General features: G+C 37.0%; 1 protein-coding gene across 1 annotated transcript in view; it reads left to right on the top strand.

Moving 5' to 3' along the window:
- FREM2 (FRAS1 related extracellular matrix 2) overlaps positions 1 to 20,312 on the top strand; it is a 115,548-nt gene that overhangs the window by 57,989 nt on the left and 37,247 nt on the right. The window contains exons 3-6 of the mRNA XM_054271966.1: positions 3,068 to 3,214; positions 5,363 to 5,593; positions 8,264 to 8,389; positions 9,261 to 9,512. Of these exons, the coding sequence (XP_054127941.1) occupies positions 3,068 to 3,214; positions 5,363 to 5,593; positions 8,264 to 8,389; positions 9,261 to 9,512 (756 nt within the window). The remainder of the gene's footprint in view (positions 1 to 3,067; positions 3,215 to 5,362; positions 5,594 to 8,263; positions 8,390 to 9,260; positions 9,513 to 20,312) is intronic.

Below are 20,312 nucleotides of genomic sequence, written 5' to 3' on the forward strand. Positions count from 1 at the left end.
ATTTCTTGTTTGATGACCTATGCAAAGATAATACATCACTGTTTTCTGACAGGCAAACAATTTGCTGACAGGATTTCTATGAAGACGAATTCCATGTTATATCTATCTTTGACTTTCCATATACAGGCAAACCTTCTGTCCTTAAAGCCTCTGTCATGAAGTCACTTTTTGACTCACCTTACTCTAGAGCCTTACTTTCAGTGCCTTGCAAAGTTTCTTAATGTGTCTTACAACTCTTGCCATCTCATTTCTCCTGAATATCTCACTGCACCACCTCCCATATAGCTTCCTCTGATTTAGCACTGCTGCACTCTGATCGCTGGCAAAATTCAGGAAACAAGTTTTCCTGCCTCGCTTTAGCAGCATCTTGCCAACGACGTCTCATTGATGCAAAGTTCCCTTGGATTTACCATGTTCTAACACTGCCCTCCTTCCTTTTCTATACTTTTAAAAGTAGTGGCTTCCCTCTCCAGACTTCTGATCTACTTGTACTGCCAGCACTTGTCTGGAAAACGAATAAAAGCAAAACTGGTATAGTAGCTTAAAAATTATTTGCCCAGCAGCTAAAAGTCTGACTGTGCCCAAGGGCAGTGCTTCAGAGCAGTGCACAATGCATCTGCTGATGGAATATTATTGTAGGGCTGGCACTTGTTTTAATAGTGAACCAAATCAAAGTGGCATGTGCTGTTTTATTTCTGACATTTTATACCTTCTAAAAGCTATACTCTTGATATTCTTCACAGGTGTTATGTTTGTGTGGTGCTTGGCTCTACTATGTTGTTGCAGTTTCATCCAGATTAGGCAGGGGGGAAATCATTTTACCCAGCATTAGAAGGCTGTAATAAAAGTGTCTACAGTGTAAAGGGTCACAACAGTGACCCCTCCCTTTAAAACAGGAGATTTTAAACTCTGCTGAGGAAAAATGCATGTATTTTTGCATATTTCAAGGCAAAGCTAATCTTATTCAAAAATAAATGCCTAAATTAAGTCATAGCTTTACAAAATGCCTCTTTCCTGGGTTTGACTATAAAGACAGTTTAGGATTTCTATCCCCAAAATAAATACCTGAAATTAGGTAAGATGTATCATATGCTTCCTGCTCTGTTTTATGAGAGGTCTGTAGTAGTAATAATAATAATAATAGTAGTAGTAGTAGTAGTACTAGTAGCTAATAAGAAGAAGAACAGCGGTTTTATTCTGTGGGACAGTGGACTGTGAAATGTCTTGTATAAATCAGAAAACATGTCTTCTGAACATGAAAAAAAGCACAAAGTGAAGACACAAAGGTTTAAAATACCTAGATTCTTTTCTTAAAGTTTTTAAGCCGATGGGTTTGGTATTGCACATTCTAAAAGGTGAACATTACATATTTTAGCGACAGTAGTACGTCTGTAAAAATGGAGGCTCAAGCCCCTTAAGAAATATACTTTATTGTGTAGTTGTTGGGGATTTTTTATTCTATGAAAAAGAAAAACAGACACAGTTGAAAGCAAGAAATAGGTGGAATGAAGACAGTACTAAATCTTTTAAATTGCCTGTCTTGTGCTTTTTTACTCCTAAATTTCATTTGTAAGAGGCCTCTATATAAGATGTAGATTGTGTGCCTTTGTCCACAGCACATTTAACCTTGAGTTCTTTGGATAAGAGAACAATTTATGCCAGATTTTCTCTTTTTTCCTATCCTCTGGTTAGAATATCTTTTGTTTAAAAGGATGCAAACTCAGCTAGAAAATTTTCCTTTACCTTGGCAGTTTCAAATATCTGACATTCTCATTTGTAGTAGGCTCGTGCAGCAGTATTTCTTCTCACTAGTGGTACAAATAGGTTCTCTCTCCTCTAAAAGACAGTAAATTTCCATCCTTTTTATATGTCAGAAGCTTTTATCCTTCTGTTAAATTATGGTCAAATTGGGCATTGTGTTCATGGGTGGCACATAAATGGCTTTTCTCACTGGATTAGAGAACAAGAAGTGTTCGGTTAGATTTGTCCCCACAAACCAATGGGAAGACATAACATACAGCTAACCTAATGTAAGTGCTGTTGTAGTCACTGCTGTAACACTACAGCTGCTGGTTCTCTCCAGTGCTCATTAGTTTCTGATATGTGTGTTTGCAGCCTTCCCCTTTGTCAGTAACAATGGGAGATCAAAAGAGCAGAAAGGAGGAGGGTGAGGATTTCAGGGAGATAGTCCAGTAGCCGTTTCCCTCCTTTCATTTACACAGTACCTTTGCCTCCATGTGGCATTGCACAACTTTAATTCCTGGTTTTTCTAGTAGGCAGGTCAATAGAGAAACATAAAGGCTTATCTTTGAAGCAGAGTGAAAGCATGTGGAGTGGCTGCCTCGATTTTCAAGAATGGAAGAAACTGGAAGGGATAAACCAACCTTCATTTATCTCATCCTCCAATAATAAGCCATGAATTAATTTAAATGCTTAGATACATCTCTCTGCTGTTCACTTTTTTCACTGGCTTGGGTACAGAAATTTCCTTTCTAAAGGAAATTTTTTGCACATTTAAGACAGCTGCTACCTGAGCAAACCTTGTTCTGTAGCAGCACCTTGTGGGAAGGAAATCAGACTACAGTCTCCCACACAGCCCAGCATTCCCAGAAGACAGTGGCTGAGTGAGCATCTGCCATCAGTGAGCTGAGCAGCTCATTTTATTACTGCTATAGAACTTACAGGATTCTAGAGTAATAAAAAGCACATCTATTAGGATGATATACAGAAGGCACCCCAAATACATTTTAATTAATGCTTGATGCTTATCTCTTGAGAAATAAGAAAATTAGTGTACTATGTTTGTATGCATCTAAGAAAAAATTTACTCCTATGTGTAGCAAATGTGTTCTGATTGAGTTCCTTACTTGTAATTTCTTCATTTTAAATCTTTAAAACCTTTGGATTGTGCTGTCTAGATAGATACATATCTTACCCAGGATACAAGGGTAATTTTGGGGTTTTATCTTACCTAGGATACAACAGTTTGGCATTAACCTCAAAAGACAAAGTAATCTTTAACAAAAATGAAATGTTTTAATAATATCTTTTTAATTTTGTTTTGCAGGAGGCAATAAACTGAAGAATCAGCATTTTCGCCTGAACTGGGCATGGATCTCCTTGGAAAAAGAGTATTACTTAGTAAATGAAGACACCAAGTATCTTGATGTTGTTCTTAAACGGAGAGGTTACCTGGGAGAAACCTCTTTTATAAGTAAGTTCAATTCTAACCTTACCAGTTGCTTCTATAAATCACTGCCCAGGCAGTTGATATAATGATATAATGAGTTGATATCAATGCATCTGTATCCTATTGCTGCTGTTTCATGACAAGCAAACTAAATTCAAAGGAATATGTTTCTTTATTAAAGAGTGTATCTTTTATATGCTATGCATATGATTTCTGTAGTTAAATAATGAAATTTCTTCCCAAGACATGATCCTCCTTTCTTTGATTTTATTGATACCACTGTTTATTTGTTTCACAGAATACAGTTCCTGTCCAGACCTTCTTTTCTCTATAATGAAAAAATACAGTTGTAGCAATTGAAAAGACAACAATAAACATAAATCATTGAAAAGACAACAATAAACATATATCATTTTCCAGGAAGGCTCTTGTGAGCTGGTCTGACCAGCAGCCACGAGCATTAGGCTCACTTTCTTTACTCAGTGTTGGCAGCCAACTGAGGCTGATACAGGAGGTGTTGAAAACTGTTTGCAGTGTCTGGGGAGTGGAAAGGTGAAAAAAAGATTGTGTTATCACATTCTGCAACCTCACACCTGTTTCTGGCTTCTGGATCCGTTTCCTCCTCTGATGCATTTGCACCAGGGAACATTATCCTTGTACAATTTCGCACTGAAACCTATGGTTAGATTACACTGCTTAGAGAAAACACTCAATTTAAAGCTGTTTTTGCAGAGATGTAAGCATTTACCTGGCAAGTTTCTGTTTAGGAATTTTTCTGATTAAAAATCTGAGTTTCAGGTAGTGAGATGCAGTAGAGACACCTATTTTGGCATGAGATTTAGGGGATATAGACCTTAACCAACAGACTCTGCTTTTAACAGTGAAACAATGTTAATAATATATTCCTTTTAAAGAAAGAAAAATAATGGAAGAGATAAATATATAGTTGTGTGGTTTCAATTAATTACTGGTACTGAATAACAGATATTGGTGTGACTTCTGATCCTTCAGGTAGAGTGTTTACAAAATTTTCTACCTATGGATTCAAGGTCAGTTTCAGTATTGAGCTGACAGAAAAATCAAAAAAACCATCTGAGTAACTTCCTCCAACTACCCTAGTCCAGAAAATGGAATTACAGAATTGGGAAGAGCATAAAACATCCTGGTCAAGATGCTTACTGGCATTTCTAGTCTGTATGCAGTGCCAAAGTGGCTGAAGGTTTATAGGTTATATAGAATTAGCTATGACTTAGGACGAGGCACAAGCCTGAAGAAAGAAAGGCAAGGTTTGCAGGGAAAGGTCATGTGTTTCAATGCATTAAATAATGCAGCTGAAGAAACAGTCAGAGAAGGGAGAAGTTTTAAGGGATTTTTTTCTGAAAACCTAGAACAGCCTTTAAGATTTCAGTTTTACTGTGGGATTTAAACAAGGCCAAACACATAAGTTGGAGACAGTTCTGAAATACTGTCTAATTTCCATGAGGGTCTTTCAGACAGTCTTAAAGTGAGAGTGAGATGCCTGTGAAAACCTGTTTCAGAGCAGTCTGAATCTGAGGATGGAAGTCCTGTGCCATCTCTTTGGATTGAGTTATATGATTTTTTTCCCATGGAGTTGCAGCTTCAACTTCAGTTTAATCTAATGATTGTCATTATGCAAATACGGAAATAAGAGGACCATAATTTTAAAACATTCTAAGTGCAATGACAATGAGGGCAATGGTTCAGGTTTTTCATCTTCTTTCGTTTTTATCCAGTATATTTTCCTTTTTGTCTTTGTATTTCCTTAGCTTTCCCTTTAAAGTCTGAATCCAGGGTGATTTTTTTTTCTAAGAAATATAAATATTTTCTAGGGTTTCAGGCAGGATGCTGTTTAGATGTTCTGGAAAAGAAGAGAACCCAGAGGGCTAAAAGGAGAGAGAAAATGCTGTTTTCCTTTTTGGACATCATAATTGAATTATAGGGAAATGGAAACTTGATATAACTTCAAAGAATGTAGAGTTTTTCCACCTCTGTGTGTGACACCCAATATAAAATTGATCAAGAGAAATGTATTTAGTTTGAACATTCTCAGGTTGTGGAAAGTATATTTTTCTACATGTCTTTTAAATGTGACACAAGGGGAGAAAAATTACCAATGATGTGTATAATGACCTGAATTTCTGATTTTAACAGGTATTAGCACCAAAGATGGTACTGCCAAGAAAGATAAAGACTTCAGAGGAAAAGCCCAGAAGCAAGTGCAGTTTAATCCTGGTCAAACCTTAGCCACATGGCGAGTGCGGATTTTGAGTGATGGTGAACATGAGCATTCTGAGTCCTTTCAAATTGTTCTTTCTGAGCCTGTCATGGCAATTCTGGAATTTCCTGCTGCATCCACAGTGGAAATTATTGACCCAGGAGATGGTGAGAACCTTTCCAGAACCGTACTGCTAATATGTGCATATACCAAAAGAAAAACTGGAGGGCAGATGCTGTGATTAACAGTGGATACTAAAGGTTTACTGTCCTCAAAATATTTCTGAAGACAGACTTGGGCATCAGGTAGCCATTTGTCCTCCATCACTTTAAGTGCTTGATGAAGGTACTCAGGCAGCATGTTTTTATGAAATACCTGCATTTTTCTAATGACATGTTTTTTCTAGGGACTTAGTTTGCTTTCATTTTAGGTGTAAAAGGTTTTCCATAAAATGTGTTTGCAGACTGAATGTGTCTGAATGACTGAAGAGTTGGCTGCAAGCTGACTTGATTTACTCTGCCATGGTAATTCATGTGGGAGACAATGGTACAGGAAAGCCTAGGCTGGTTGACAGCAAGAAGTTTGGTCTTGGAGTGAACTATTTTCTAAGTTAGAGAAAGCTCAGTAATTGTAAAGTTCATTAGACCAAGTATAGCACATGCTGTGTGAAGAACAAATAAAATTATGGTTAAATATAAATCAAGAAATAAGCTGATTTTAAAAAATTCTAAAAGAGAAGTAGAGCATGCTGTGGTTGGTTTGTATCTTTTCAGTTGTGGGCTGTACTCACACAGAACTGTCTTAAGAAATCTTTTAAATGCTGGATGACCGTAACAACTTGAATTACATGGTCTTCCCTAATTAGCATTTGAAGAGTGTTGGGCAAGGAAATGATCAGAAGTGTCTTAGTTCCTAGTTACAAATGCAATCTAAACCAGATCTTGTCTCACATCCCTTTTTAATCACTGAGAAAACTTAACTTGGAAAGCAGCATGTATGAGACGCAGAAATAACTTGAAAATGTGTTAAATCTCTTTATCTTTTCTATGATCAGTAAGATAGCACAGTTAAAGGTAATTGGCTGAGTCTTCTTTATGCCACCAGCAGTATTTTATGTTTCTTACATTAAGATAAAATTTTAATTTTTTTTTTTAATTTTTACAGTCCCAGAAAATTTGTATTAATTACATGTAAAGAGAAGTTGCAGAGGGCAAAATCAAATGCACAGCTGCAAATCAAGGAACATCTAGAAGAAAACTAGAGAGAGAACTTTGAGGGAAGGACTGAATTTCCTAACAGCATTTTGAAGCTCAGGGTTTACCAAGCTCACTGAATAAGGACCATCAAAAGTTTATTCTCCTTCCAGTGAAAAAGCATTGATTTGAATTGTGTAGCTTTAGGATCATGACTGTGAGTTTGTTCAGAAAGCTGTACCAGCCTCTTTGGGTATGAGACATTAGTTAATGTTTTATTGGAAATATAGATTGCGTAGGGATATGGGATTTTATACTAGCTGTGATGGTGTAGCTCATTCTCCTCCAAGCTTTTATGTTGTTCATGTTCATAAGGTCTGTTAAACTTTTATGGTGCCATTTTACTCCTAGTTGAATAATTATGAGAGAGAGAGAGAGAAGAAACCAAATAAATCAGATTCCTGCATGTTTTGGAAGGTTAGGTTTTTTTATTTTGTCAACTAAATTCTAAAAGGAGAAATAGAAGGAATTAAATGGGTTGGTTTTTTTCAGTCCTGCCTTTTGCTTTACTTTAAAACAAAAAAGTCAGGATTTGATATTTTTCATGTTGAATTTTTGTCTTGCCAGAATAGTGAGTAGTCATGGTCTTACCAAACCTGAATTGCAGCATATTTAAGGCAGGCTTTTGAACGCAAGTCATGCTAGTAGTAGTTGGAGAAATAAAAACTGGAACGTGTTTTCAAAGAAGTCACCTGACAATTTTCAGAACACTGTTTGCCAAAGTACTCTGAAATGATGAAAAATTTGCTTTGTGCAGTCAGCTGATATCACTTAATTTGATGCTGTACAGAATTAAATTCTTTTTGGCTTGTAGTCACAGTAATGAAACTGTAAAGGTGCTTTGTAGTTATGTGCATGGCCACCTTTTGTTCTTGAGTTTTTGAGAGAACAAGAACAAAGTTGATCCTGAATCCCAGCAATAAAACCCAGCAATCTGATTATATGAGCATAAAATAATGAAGAAGTTCAGGACACATCTTAGTGGGTTTTTCCCCTGAAAAAAAGATCTGATATCCTTTTTTATGACAATGGCTGTATTGGCTGGGTCTCCTGGTAAAAAAGTATTGTAGACATGTAACCAGCTAAAATCAAATGTCCAAGTCAGCGTAAGATATCAGGAGTTCAACCTTGCTCCTCAATGCCAAATGATTTTCCTGGTTATCTTGGTGCAGTAAATTAAAGAATGGCCTTGATGAAACACAGCCTGTGGGAGCTATGCCGTTAATACTTCAGTTAACAGTTGATATTGATACTGCAGTTAACAGTTAATAATTAAATACCATGGAAATAATAAAAAGACACACTTTGAGGACAAATTCTCCAAACACTGTCTTGCACCATTAACCCTAGACAAACAAGTTCAGTGACATTAGAGACCACTTAATGACTTGTGAATTCAGACCTAATGATCTCATTTTCTTTTCCACTTCTGAAACACTAAGGAGCTCTAGTTCTCTCACCCTCCAAGTTTTACTACAATTTAGAGGCATTGCCAATAAATGCAAGTTATTTGTTGCACTTCAGAATATTCAAAAATACTCTTAGCTAATGTACAGGTGACTTATGAGGTTCTTTTCTTTGCAGAATCAACAGTCTTTATTCCTCAGTCCACCTATACTATTGAAGAAGATGTTGGTGAGTTATTTATTCCAGTCAGAAGAAGTGGAGATGTGAGTCAGGAACTGATGGTCATCTGCTACACACAACAAGGTAGTAGAATCTACTATAGAATAAAAAAATTGCAAGAGTGGAAAAGAGAGACAGAAATTTAAAAATATTTTTCCGTCTACTTTATAATAAAATTATTTTTAACTCTGTTAATTACTTTTTCATCTAAATATCTTCAGTCTCAACTGGAAATGCATTCATCTATGCAATCTGTCTAAGAGTATTACTGAACACAGTTTTAAAAGCATCATGGAGAGGTGAAGATGATGTGTGTGCTTTATATTTCTGCAAGGTTTTTATAGGCAGCCCCTTATATCTGAAACTGATGAGAACTGAAAGCACTGCAGTGATTGCCCTGGCTATCCTTCCCTTGTTTGTATCTTGAAAAAATTATACAAAATAATATTGCTTAATTGTCATACTTGCCTTTCCTCTGACTTTCAGTCTCTTACTAATAATACATGTGCAGGGCATGGGGTTTCTACACCTGTAGTTTTAATATTATCTTTTATCTGGAGAGCTGAAGCAATATTTTGTGTAAAGTGGTCTGGAATCCAGATAAATTGTTTTCACGACATTCTGTCTGTTCAAGTCCACTGATAGCTTCAATATGGGTAAAATATACTCAGGTAGTTAACTGGTAATCCTCACAGGGGCTATTTTGTCAGTCTGTCTCTTGTGGTAGGCAATATTCCTTCTGACTGGAAAGGTGCAAATGATATGAAGAACCACACTCTTCCATTGTATCATATACAGGAGTAGTAGAGACCTCAGAAGTGGGTATGTGGGCCTCTGACCTTGTCCACAGCCCTGTAAACAGAAATTCAAAGATAATGAAAATAAAATTCTACCTCTGTGAGGAGATCATTGTAACCATGGTGTGTATAGTGACTGTTTTCCTTTTATGCCACAGGAACAGCCTCTGGCACTGCCCCAACCTCTGTCCTTTCCTACTCTGACTACATATCCAGGCCAGAGGATCACAACAGCATTCTACGCTTTGACAAGGACGAACGAGAGAAAACGTGTCGGATTGTCATCATAGATGATTCCTTGTATGAAGAGGCTGAGACCTTTGATGTTTTACTGAGCATGCCCATGGGTGGAAGGATTGGTGCAGAATTCCCAAGCACTCGCATTACCATTGTACCTGACAAGGATGATGGTAAGATATCATATAATTGAAGTGATACCCTCAATGCAGGGACAGAAACTACAAAGAATATCACATTCAAATCAGCGTGTGGGTTTTGTTTTTCTTCCTGCTGGTTAAAACACATTCTGCTTCCATCTTGAGATTAGAAAATATTATTGGAAAGCTACGCAGGTTTTTGACAAGTATTTAGCTATGCAAGTATTTAGTATTGCTATTTTATTGTTTGACAGAATCACTTGAGCAGAGATTCAGAGCAAGGAGCTGCACTTTTCTATTCTGTCACATTAACAGACATAATCCAAGGCGTCACCTTTCATGGACAGCCTTGTTTCTGTGATTCTGAGGCTGTGTCTGCAAAGCCTTTGGACCCATTTAGTCTTGGAGGCCCTGATGGGGCAGAAGCCATCTAGCAGCTCCCAAAAGGGAAGATACATTTCTTCTGACTTGATGCTGCATTTGAATTTCTGCATGAAAGTGTCCATTTTTGTTCTCTTTGTCTTTTTAATAAAGCAGATATTCAGATAATGTTGCTTTAGAAATTACCTCAGTAAGGAAACCCTACAGAATTATGTCAACTGGTTAATAGCTTTAAGATATTACTTTGAATGGGGCACTTCTGGTGGTGATCAGAAAAATGGATGTGATTAAGACAGAGTAGAATCAGCACACTGTATCACAAACTGCTTTCAAAAATACATGTATTATTGCTGCCTCAGCCTCTCCTTTAATGCTTCAGCATTGGTGTGACAGCTCTTTTTCTAGGAGTAATAGCATGAAAGCTTCCTGGTACAATTGCCCCATTTATGTACCAGGAGTTTGGAGACTGACATCTCAGCTGTAAATTCTGAGATAAGTCTACTGATAAGCTGTTTGAGTCCTCACTGTGAGGCCATAAACCATCTATTGTGACACCATCATATTTCCTCAAGACTAAAGGGAGCAATTACATAGTACAGTACTCTTTGAAAGTCTGATGCCAAAGCAGACCATTATTATCAGCACAGTGATTTCTCTTTAGGTAAGGATACAAAAGGCAGCTCTTCAAGGCAGGAAGTCTGCACCCATCTAATTGCCTCATAAATGCTCAGCCTGCCTGAAATTTCTCACCTGTAATCCTGTGACTGAGGTGACTTTGTTTTCTCTGTGGAGCATTTGGGGAATCATATAGCATTAATGACTACAACAGGTTGAAAAAACAGGTCTTGTAAAGTAGGAGATCATATAGCAAATGCAAGCCAAAATAGAAATCTTTGTAGAATAGAAATGACTCTGTTATTATAGCAAACACAAATTTATTCCTTTAGGAGCTTCTACAACAGTTTGATTTGTGTGAATAATTTTGATGAATTAATGAACTTTAAAATTTGTACATAGAAAAGTATGGATTATTTAGAAAATAGCTATTGAAAACATATATTTATGGAGAAGCTGATTACACAAGAATTGAAGGTGTTCTGACTGCTTAAGTATATATATGGAGAGTTTGGGATGGAGAGAATGATTCTCCAAGACATTAGGTAATATCATAGATGAGCTGAAATTAGACCATCTAACTTCAGTGGGAATCTCAGTGAATCCAAGTAACAACAGAGTATAAAACTTAATATTTCATTAAACTCACACAAAATATTAGGGAAGTCACTGAGAAATCTCCTTTAACACTGCCATTAGAAAGCAAGAGAAGTAATTTAGTTTGTGTACCACTGTTTAGTTTTAAGTTTCTGAATTTAAGAGCACACGCTGCCTCAGAGGTACAAACTTTTCTACACAAAATAATTTAGCAAAGAATAACCTTATGGGATTTATTAAAAAAGCTGGGGAAGTGTTTGGGAAGTTAGAACAGAATATTTTCATTATGTAGCAACTGAAATATCTATGTTAGCTGGTAGGAATAAAGAATATTTGGGATATTGAAAGATAAGGGATCTTTGAAGGATAGGTTTGGAACACTTTTTTGCAAGCATTCACTTTTCTTTTTACACCCAAAATGTTGCATATGTGGTATTTGAAATTATGTGGCAGAACTCCTTTTTTACAGTGAAAGAACTCCCACAAAGAATTTCAGCACATGCAAAAACAATTCATTTAGCAGTAAAATTTCCTACCACATTCTTTTTAGTTTGCATAAAAATACAAAGCATGAAAAGTCTTTATGTGTTTCACCTGACATCTGTTGCACTGCCTTATCTATAAAAAGCAGAGAGAAGACTACAGGGTAGATAAATTATAGATTACACCTGGAATGTTTTTTTATGTATTCACACATACATACAAATATATGTTTACGAACATATTTTTGTAAGGTTTTAGCAGCCTGGCAGTCGTGATTGAAATTCTGCATAAATAAGCAGAGGATTTTAAGCAGCACTGGCTATAATTGTTTGCAGTGCACAAAATTAATTTTACTAAGGTAAACCAGCATGGAATGTGAAAAAAAAAAAATCTTTAGCTTTTAACAGAAAGGTTTCATTCAGAGGATGTCTAAGACAGATGTTGGTAGAAGCTTTAGCACATTTGTAATAGCCTATCAACTGTAGTAATGCTGTAATGCTAAATTCTGGGGTCCACTTTAATCTCAACTTCACATCTACTGATACATATTTCTCATTGTTTGTTTAAATTCATCTTCTACTTAACAGAGTTTCTTTGGACAAGTGTCACTGTGTGTCATTAAGTGATGTCTCCAAGAGCTATGACTGAATTAACATTATGCATTGACTTCTTCATGCCAAACAACAGAAATAGCAAAGGTGAAAGTTTAATTATACTACAGGAGACCTTTCCTATGGAACTCAAGTCAGCACTAGCAACATTGCCTTTGGTCCTCTGGCATTCAGTGTGAGTTAATTAGGAAACTCTCACCTTCAGCACCTACCATCCAAGTCTTTTATTTTTAGAAGATGCCCTCAGGGTCTAACTAAAATGCCATAGTTGCCATATAATCCTGACAATAATAAAAGTAAGAGGCGTGCTCTAGTGAACTACAGTGTATTCACTAAATTCTGGGCAGCTGAAAAGTTTAATTGGGGATTATACAGTTGTGCTGTGCTGCCAAAGCAAAATCTAAGGGAAAAAAAATTGTAGTATGTAGAACATGCACTGGTATATTTGTATATTGTGAATGGTGATATTCAGATTGGTGCTGCTATTGGGACAACTCCTAATTTGGAAGGGACTTTTCCTGATAGGTACTAAAGTTAGATGGAAAAAAAGAAAAGGATTAAGTTAATGAAGTAAGTGGCAGAAAAAACTTCACATTGAAACCTTGGATTCGAAGTTGTGCATGCCACTACAGTTAAGGCACTAAAAAGCAAAAACATGGTTTGTTGGAGTCAGATGTGATAGCTATTAACTGTGAACCATGAAAGAAAAACATGCATAGGGAAAAGACCTATGTAAATCATCCTCTTCTGGGGTGCCACTAATCTCACTTGGTATTAGCCTCTATAATTCTAGACATCTGATTCAAATAGGCTATTACAGGATTCTTCTATCGTTATTGAAAAGAGAGATGTACTCCCAGGAAACATCTCATCCTAGGACAAGCATCTAAATTATTGAGCCCAGTCATCAGGGATACCTGGTGCATCTGAATACATTGATTTATGGCAGTAGATATAAAGCCTACCTTAGAAATTTAATTTGCAAATACAAAGTTGTAAGCACTACTGGGCATGAAGTACATACCTGTACTGCATGGAGAGCCCAGAGTTCAGCATAAAGCTCATTAGAAGGAGGCACTTTACATAATAGATAAATATTATGCATCTAGGAAAAGGAGGATGAGGTTAATGTGCCCTTTTCATTCTCCTTGGACAGAGGAATCCTGGAATTCAGTCTAAGACTCATGAAAACACTCAGACCCTTCTGTTCCATGGAAGTGCCTTGATCCTCAGGCACTTAGCAACTAAGCTAGATCAGCCTGGAAGTGGTCTCTGTTTTTCCAGCTGAAGCGGTGACTCTGAAATAATTTCATAGAGAGAGAGAAAAAATGAGATCTAAGTCTTTTGTTAGTATTCATATGGGAATGAAGAGCCAGTAATTTAGTTCCAGCACTAAAAATGTTACTGTGTTGTATGCCACAAATCTGATACAAAATGTTTTAACAAGATTTGAGTCAAAGCTCTGCTTTTTCATTGTCCCGGTGTTTTGACTGCTGTGCTAATTTAGACTCTCTTTTACTTGGTTTTTTATTGTTTTATTGTTTCACTGAGTTTTTAAAACTCAGTTTGTAATCACATTTGGAAACCTGAAGAGAGTGGTGAGTGCAGAGCTGAAAGTTTGCACCTGAGGGGAAAATACTTACATTTATTTTGTGTGCTGCACATTTTTTGTAAGTGGCTGTCTCCCCATGTGATTTTAATTCCATGCTACTCTATTTAGTGTTGCTGTGAGAGCATACGGCCTTACAGCCAGGCTGACAAACAGCCCTTCTGCCTTAGTGAAATTGTTGAAGACTCATGCTGTTCACAGCAGGAAGTACATTAAATACATTTCTTCCACTTCATTCACATTAGATGGGCAAGAAGCTGCTCAAACTTCTTCTTGACATTTCTACACCAAGGCTGGGAAAGGAAAAGACTCAGGTTTATGTGGGAGATTTGCTGACCATTATCTTTACACCTGATCAACAGAATCAATCACTCATGCCATCCACGTGATAAAGGATAGCTCAGTCTGGGAATGTTTTACAGATGACTAAACTGGATGATGGTATCCTAGTGTAGAAAGGGAATGTTAGAGGTCAAACAGAACAGATTAATTATTTAGTCTTCTGGAGATTTCTTTAAAACACTTGCTGTCACTTTCCTTACATTTAATTAAATTTTGAAAATCCATAGACAACGTTCTGGAAATTGGTACCCACTAACACTTTTCCAGCTTCCTTGAAATAGTAGAGTATATTAATACTTACTGTTAATAGCCTGAAAAGTCAGCACTGCAATGTTACACCATAAATATATGCTTTGCATTGACTTGTAGCAAGTAGGCACTATGAACTTACTCTCAGTGTATGTACTGTGCCAAATTTAAAGCTTATGATAAATAACTGTTTTATTAGTAACGTTGTTTATCAGAGGAACATCCTTATCTCACAAGGCAGGTTGGAATCTCCTTAGTTCCATTGGTCTCCAAGGCAGACAAGTCAAATGTGCCTTTTTCTCTTTCCCAGTAGGTCTGTCAGATCTTAAACTGAACAGGAGGTTGACTAATCTTGGTAGTTAGCATCTGCTAGTGCATTTGTCCAATTTTAATTACAATCTGAACACTACAGGCTGGGCACTGTTATGTTACAGACTAGAGTCATGATTTGGCCAACTATCCATCACCACTCTCTGGACATGTCTAAAATAGTGAAGTAGTTCTTTTTTCCTGTGCACATCCATCTCTGATTACTTTCTCCCTTTTATGTTTTTACAATGCTTGTGAGTCTGTTGCCTCTGGCACTTCTGTGCAGCTTTTAACTTCTTTTGTCCTCCCATTAAGTAAATTCTCTATATGACCCCTCCCCTTTCCCCAGCCTGTGGCAGGTGGCCAGGTTGGCAACTAATCAGGGGAAAAAGTGGATGACAGCCAGCTTATGACAAGTTATACTCCCAGTTTTCTTTACTAATAGCTTCTTATTATCACCAGTTCAACAAAGTGAAAAATGTTCAATCCATGATGATAGCCTTAAAGATTTCAGAAACTGCCTGTTTGCTGCCTATCACAGAAATAAATTAATGTCATGCCTTGCAGTAGGACATTCTATAGAGTAACCAGGCACATTTATGATTTGCTTTCTTAGCATTATTTGTGGCTTACACCTTATTATGCATGTGTGTCCCATTTTATAAGTGTGTGTGTGAACTACAGATGTTGGATTAATCTCATTTTTGTTCATCTGCTTAATAACTAGAAATATAGTCCAACGTGTGCTCTGGGTTCCTTTGATAGGTGAGGAGGACAGAACATGATCTCCAGGCAGTACTTTGTCACATCTATTTCAGATGGCTCTTTTACAGTAGGGAATGCTGCTGGTGGAGCACAAAGCTCTTCAGCCTTCACTGCTGCATGTTTTAAAATGGGTTGTTTATATGTCCAATATTGCAGTTCTATGTGAATTGCAGTAATATTTTCAGGAGAGTGCTGAAATGCAGAAAACTTTTAGTTTTTTACTCAAAGCACACAAAATAGCTGATAAGCAGAAGGCACACGATTACATGAACTGTAGAAAAAATATGCCTTCTGTTAAATTTAGTACAAGTTTAATGAAATGGTGTTCTTATGTGAACTGGTATTACATCCCAGAGCCTAATGCATTATTGCTTTATGACAGTTCTCTCAAGAGTACATTGAACTGCTTTCTCTCTTGTGTCTTGCTGTAGCATATTGTGTTTTTAATGGCATTGGTCTTTGTACTGTAGATCTTGCATTTGTTATAGACTGTTTAGAAATGAATGAATGCCTAGCGAGCCATTCTAAATTAATCATCTGTTCATTGTTGGATATGGTTGTAGGGAGTGAATTTAGTGACTGAGTGCTTTGCATGTTTAAGATTTGGATAATCAAGTTGAGTAGGATGTCTTGTGGCATTCAGTTTTCCTAAGGCTTCTTCAATCATCTTCCTTACTCTGAATCTCCTCATACTGAGACTTTTCTCATAATCTTTAAAAGACTCAAAAGATACTGAACACTGTAACCATGGCAGTCCATTGGTCTTTAATGCCATCGATTCTCCTTTTAAACATGTAAATTTTTAAAATATTAACTCAGTTACTATCTCTCTTCACTGTCAGGACACTCTTCTCTCTCTCACACAAATGGGATCAAAAGACCAAGAGACAGTATACAAGAAGTTTTAACATACAGCAGAGCATATTTTCTTGTGTGAGAGCTCTGCTTTTGTGATCTAAATTTGGCTGTTGCTCTGTTTTCACTTCTGCTCTGTCTTCACTGCCAAATCCCATCCTCAACAGTAGCTCTGGTAAATGGATATCTTGCATGCTTTTCTTCTACAGCCTCGGTGAGCGAAATATGTTCTGATTGTATGTGGGCAGAAGAGCCTATAAGAAATTGTGTCCACTAGTTAAGCAAACTCAATGTAACCAGCATTGTGACTTAATAGTAAGAGTGCAAAAATCTAAAGTCAGCTCAGCCGGAAGTGGCTGCATACTATATCTTTACCTGGCTGCATACTGTATCTTTACCTGATTTCTAAAATGTTGCTGAACTCCTCATACCATTTCTGTTGTAGCCTTCATTTTTTTACCTGATGTTTGAATCACTGACTGTAAGCACCTTCAAGCTTGGCCTCTTTGTGAAAAACCCTGTGTGTGGTATATTTAAGTGCTACTACCAAGACTTTCCACTTATCTGTCTGCCTCTGTTTCATCAGTTTGTTGAGAATTTGTTACCAATCCCATTTCCTAGGCTTGCTATATAAATGTAATCTAATTAATTTTAGAAATAGAGCATGTAGAAGATTCTGAGTTGGTTTCATGCTCTGTGGGAGGTATAGCCAGTAGAAGAAAGGTATGTGAAATTTAGATGGTTGCTGCAGGCAATATAATCATGGTTGGGTGTGTCCCCAGATTCCAGTGTCTGTTTCTTCATCTGTTAGTCTTTATATTTTTATTTCCATTGGTAAATGAGGCAATTATCTGCATTATGGAATGGTTTAGACAAGTGATTGGAGCTTGATGTACTTACAGTAGGAAAAATCTGGCCCCATCTTCAGACTGAACATAGGAAAAACTCCTCCAAAATGTGTTGTAGTTCCAGTGATATCAAGGCCTATAGGTTATACCCTGAAGGGTGTGGACGATCATAACAATATTACTATACTAATAAATATTTTCAGGTATATGTTAGTTCACTGATATGTGAGTTTGGTGTTTCAGAAAGGTAGCAATGTTTCTTAGCAAACCAGCAAAGGTAAATTAATTGCTTCAAGGGAAGGTCACTTATTAAAGTGAACTGCGCACATTATCCTTTCTACTAAGGTGCCATTTGGAGCTGTGAGACTGCAAATTTAAGAGTGCTCATTGCTGTCTTTTACATAACAATTGACTAGTTGTTGAAAATTTAATTTTTACTTTAAAGGCGCACATCTTCTACAAGTTGAGCCACAGCTTGTCCTCATACACTCAAGTATCTTTGTTCTCCATTGTTCAGGAATGTTTTGTAGCTCATCAAGCTGTTACTGCACCATTTATTATCAGCAGCCTGACATTAAGCAAAATCAGAATTAGCTCTGTTCTCCAGGCTACAAACTGTTCCTGCAGGCTGTCAAGAAGGAAGGTACAGGTGACCAGAGATGGGATATCTCTGTAGCCATCTCACTGCCATCCACGCTCTTGCAGCTAGAGCTGTAGTCTGCTCCTTTAGCATGCTACTTTGCTCACATTTGAGTTTTGCTTATTGATGCAGCAGAGAGTTTAAATATGGACTCCAAGCCTGCCAGGCAGGTGCTGCTTGTGATGCTACTGTGTCTAGAGAAACTGAAGCATGCATGCGCTTTAACATTAAGGGTGAGTTAAAATATAAAGTGTAATGTTAAATTAGTGTGTATCATAAATTAATTAAATGGGAATCATATATAATGTTGTTCATAGCAGTTGCTGCTTCACACCATGTTAGTCTACTGAAATTACTAGTTTAAGTTGCATAAAATGAGAACAATTAAGTGATGAGCCAGTGTAATCAACGTATGGCACTGGCATTGTGAACTAAAAAAGAAATGGCAATTCCATTACAAAATCAAAGTGTGTTTGGTGAAGATGGTGTTAATTTGAATCCATCCTATTACCTGTTACAGGATTTGCAGAATTGTTTTTAAAAACCTCTTTAAGTCAATAGACAGAAATGGTCTATTGAGACAAATAGAAAAGAAGGCATTATTTGCTTAAGATAATGTCTGTGGCAATTTGGCTGAAACTAGCAATTTTTATTCTGAAAGGAATTTACTTTTTGATTGCAAAAGTTATGACAACACTACTAGGAAGATGAAAGCTGTTAAGATTGCAACATATGAATTTGAAAATAATCTGTTTTGACCACATCAAATAAAAAGCTATTGGCATTTGCACAATAGGTACCTGCTACAGAATTGAGCTTTGACTGTAATCTTGACCCCTGCTTCTACAGCATTCAGTGAAAATAAATGACTTGGCAAATTAAATTCATTGTGCCAAATGCAAGCTCAGTTGCTTGCATAGTTTCAAGTGTGTGTAAATAGCTGCAGAATGGTGCTACCTAGTTTCAGATTTTAAAGTCCTCTTTGATACTGTTTTAATATAAAGCTTTTGTAATGGATGGTTTCTCTGGGCTTTTCTTTTGCTACTATTAACACGCATATATGAGAGAGATTTCAGAAGGTAACCTTTACTGCTATGAAAGAGTAAATAAGCACTCATGCCTTCTTATGTTTAATGAACTCTCATTCTTAACTGGTCTACCTACAACTCACACACTTCATGTTTGTGACATTGTTAGAGACTCATCACATCAGTCCTTTAATGCTTTGATCCTGAAATGCAGGTAGCCATTGTCTAGGAATGGACGTGTTGCCTGAGTATGAGCCAGATCAGGTCCAGCCAAATCTGGCCATGTTTTCTGGTTTTGTGCCCAAGTTAATTAGCTGTGCCAGCCATCAGGGCTCCTTACTTTGGATTCAGCATGGCCCTAGCATGTCCAGATTGTACCAGAACAGGCTTGTAGACTTGCAAAGCCTGGTTTGCACCTTCTGCATTACCACAGCAGAGTGCTGCTGGCTCTGGCAACTCATAATGTTCACATCATAGCCTTGTTCGTAGTGTTCATGGAAAGGAGGCAAAAGCTTTTAGGAATAAATAGTCTTAACCCTAGAAAAGATAAACCATAAGTTCATTTGTAAAGATTGCTTCTCCTGGTTCCAGTATCTGAATATGCTGGAGTGCCATGTATGTCTTCTTCTATTATTTCTTTCCTCCTGAGCATATACATATATATATATGAGCATATATATATATGTGTATATATGTGTGTGTGTGTGCGCATCACTGGCAGCATATATCACTGAAATTCACTTTAGTTTTAAGTCTTATCAAGGTGTCAGCATGAAAGAGTCTGTTCTTTTGTGTTTGTCCTAAATATACTGCCAAAATGATTTCTTTATAAAAACCTAGTCTTTTGCAATGCCTCCCTAAAGCAGTTTATAAGATATAATTTTAAAAGGTAAAACCTCTTTTAAAATAAGCATTTTTGTGCTATCACACTGATTTGACGATGTACCTTCAAAGTTAGATGTGTTCCTAACAACATGAGAAGTGTGTTTGTTTTCCTGCTTGATGACTGACAAGTGCTGTAGTTGAGATACGCCTCTGACTCTCTAAGCACAAGGACAAGGCAAAGTTTTCATTTCTGTGCCAAGAAACCTGGGACTAAAGCTCCTAACCTTTCTCCTCTGATTATTGTAACTTCATGCCAGCGAAGTCTGTGGGTCTGAACAAAAAAATCCTTAGAAAACTTCCTCTTATTTCTCTAAGAGGAACCATTAAATTTGCAGTAGTCTCTCTTCAGAGTGATTACTAGATTAAAGGTCTGCTGTAAGTGAGCCTGCAGTCATTGAGCAGAGTTTTCCAGACATGACCTGAGACAGACAATGCCTTCCCTGTTAGGAGCTTGGCTTTGCTCCTTCCCCTGGGGAGCTACTAACACAGCTTACAGGAAATGAATTTAGAAAACATTTGTAAGGATTTGTTTCCTAGGATGGGTAACCATGCAGAATGTGTCTTTCATTGAACATACATACCTCAAAAAGTGTGAAAAACTCACTCTGAAATACAA

Source organism: Melozone crissalis, unplaced genomic scaffold, assembly GCF_028551555.1.
Source record: "Melozone crissalis strain CALT ecotype California unplaced genomic scaffold, PUWL_Pcris_2 ptg000013l_1, whole genome shotgun sequence".
NCBI classification, from domain to species: domain Eukaryota; kingdom Metazoa; phylum Chordata; class Aves; order Passeriformes; family Passerellidae; genus Melozone; species Melozone crissalis.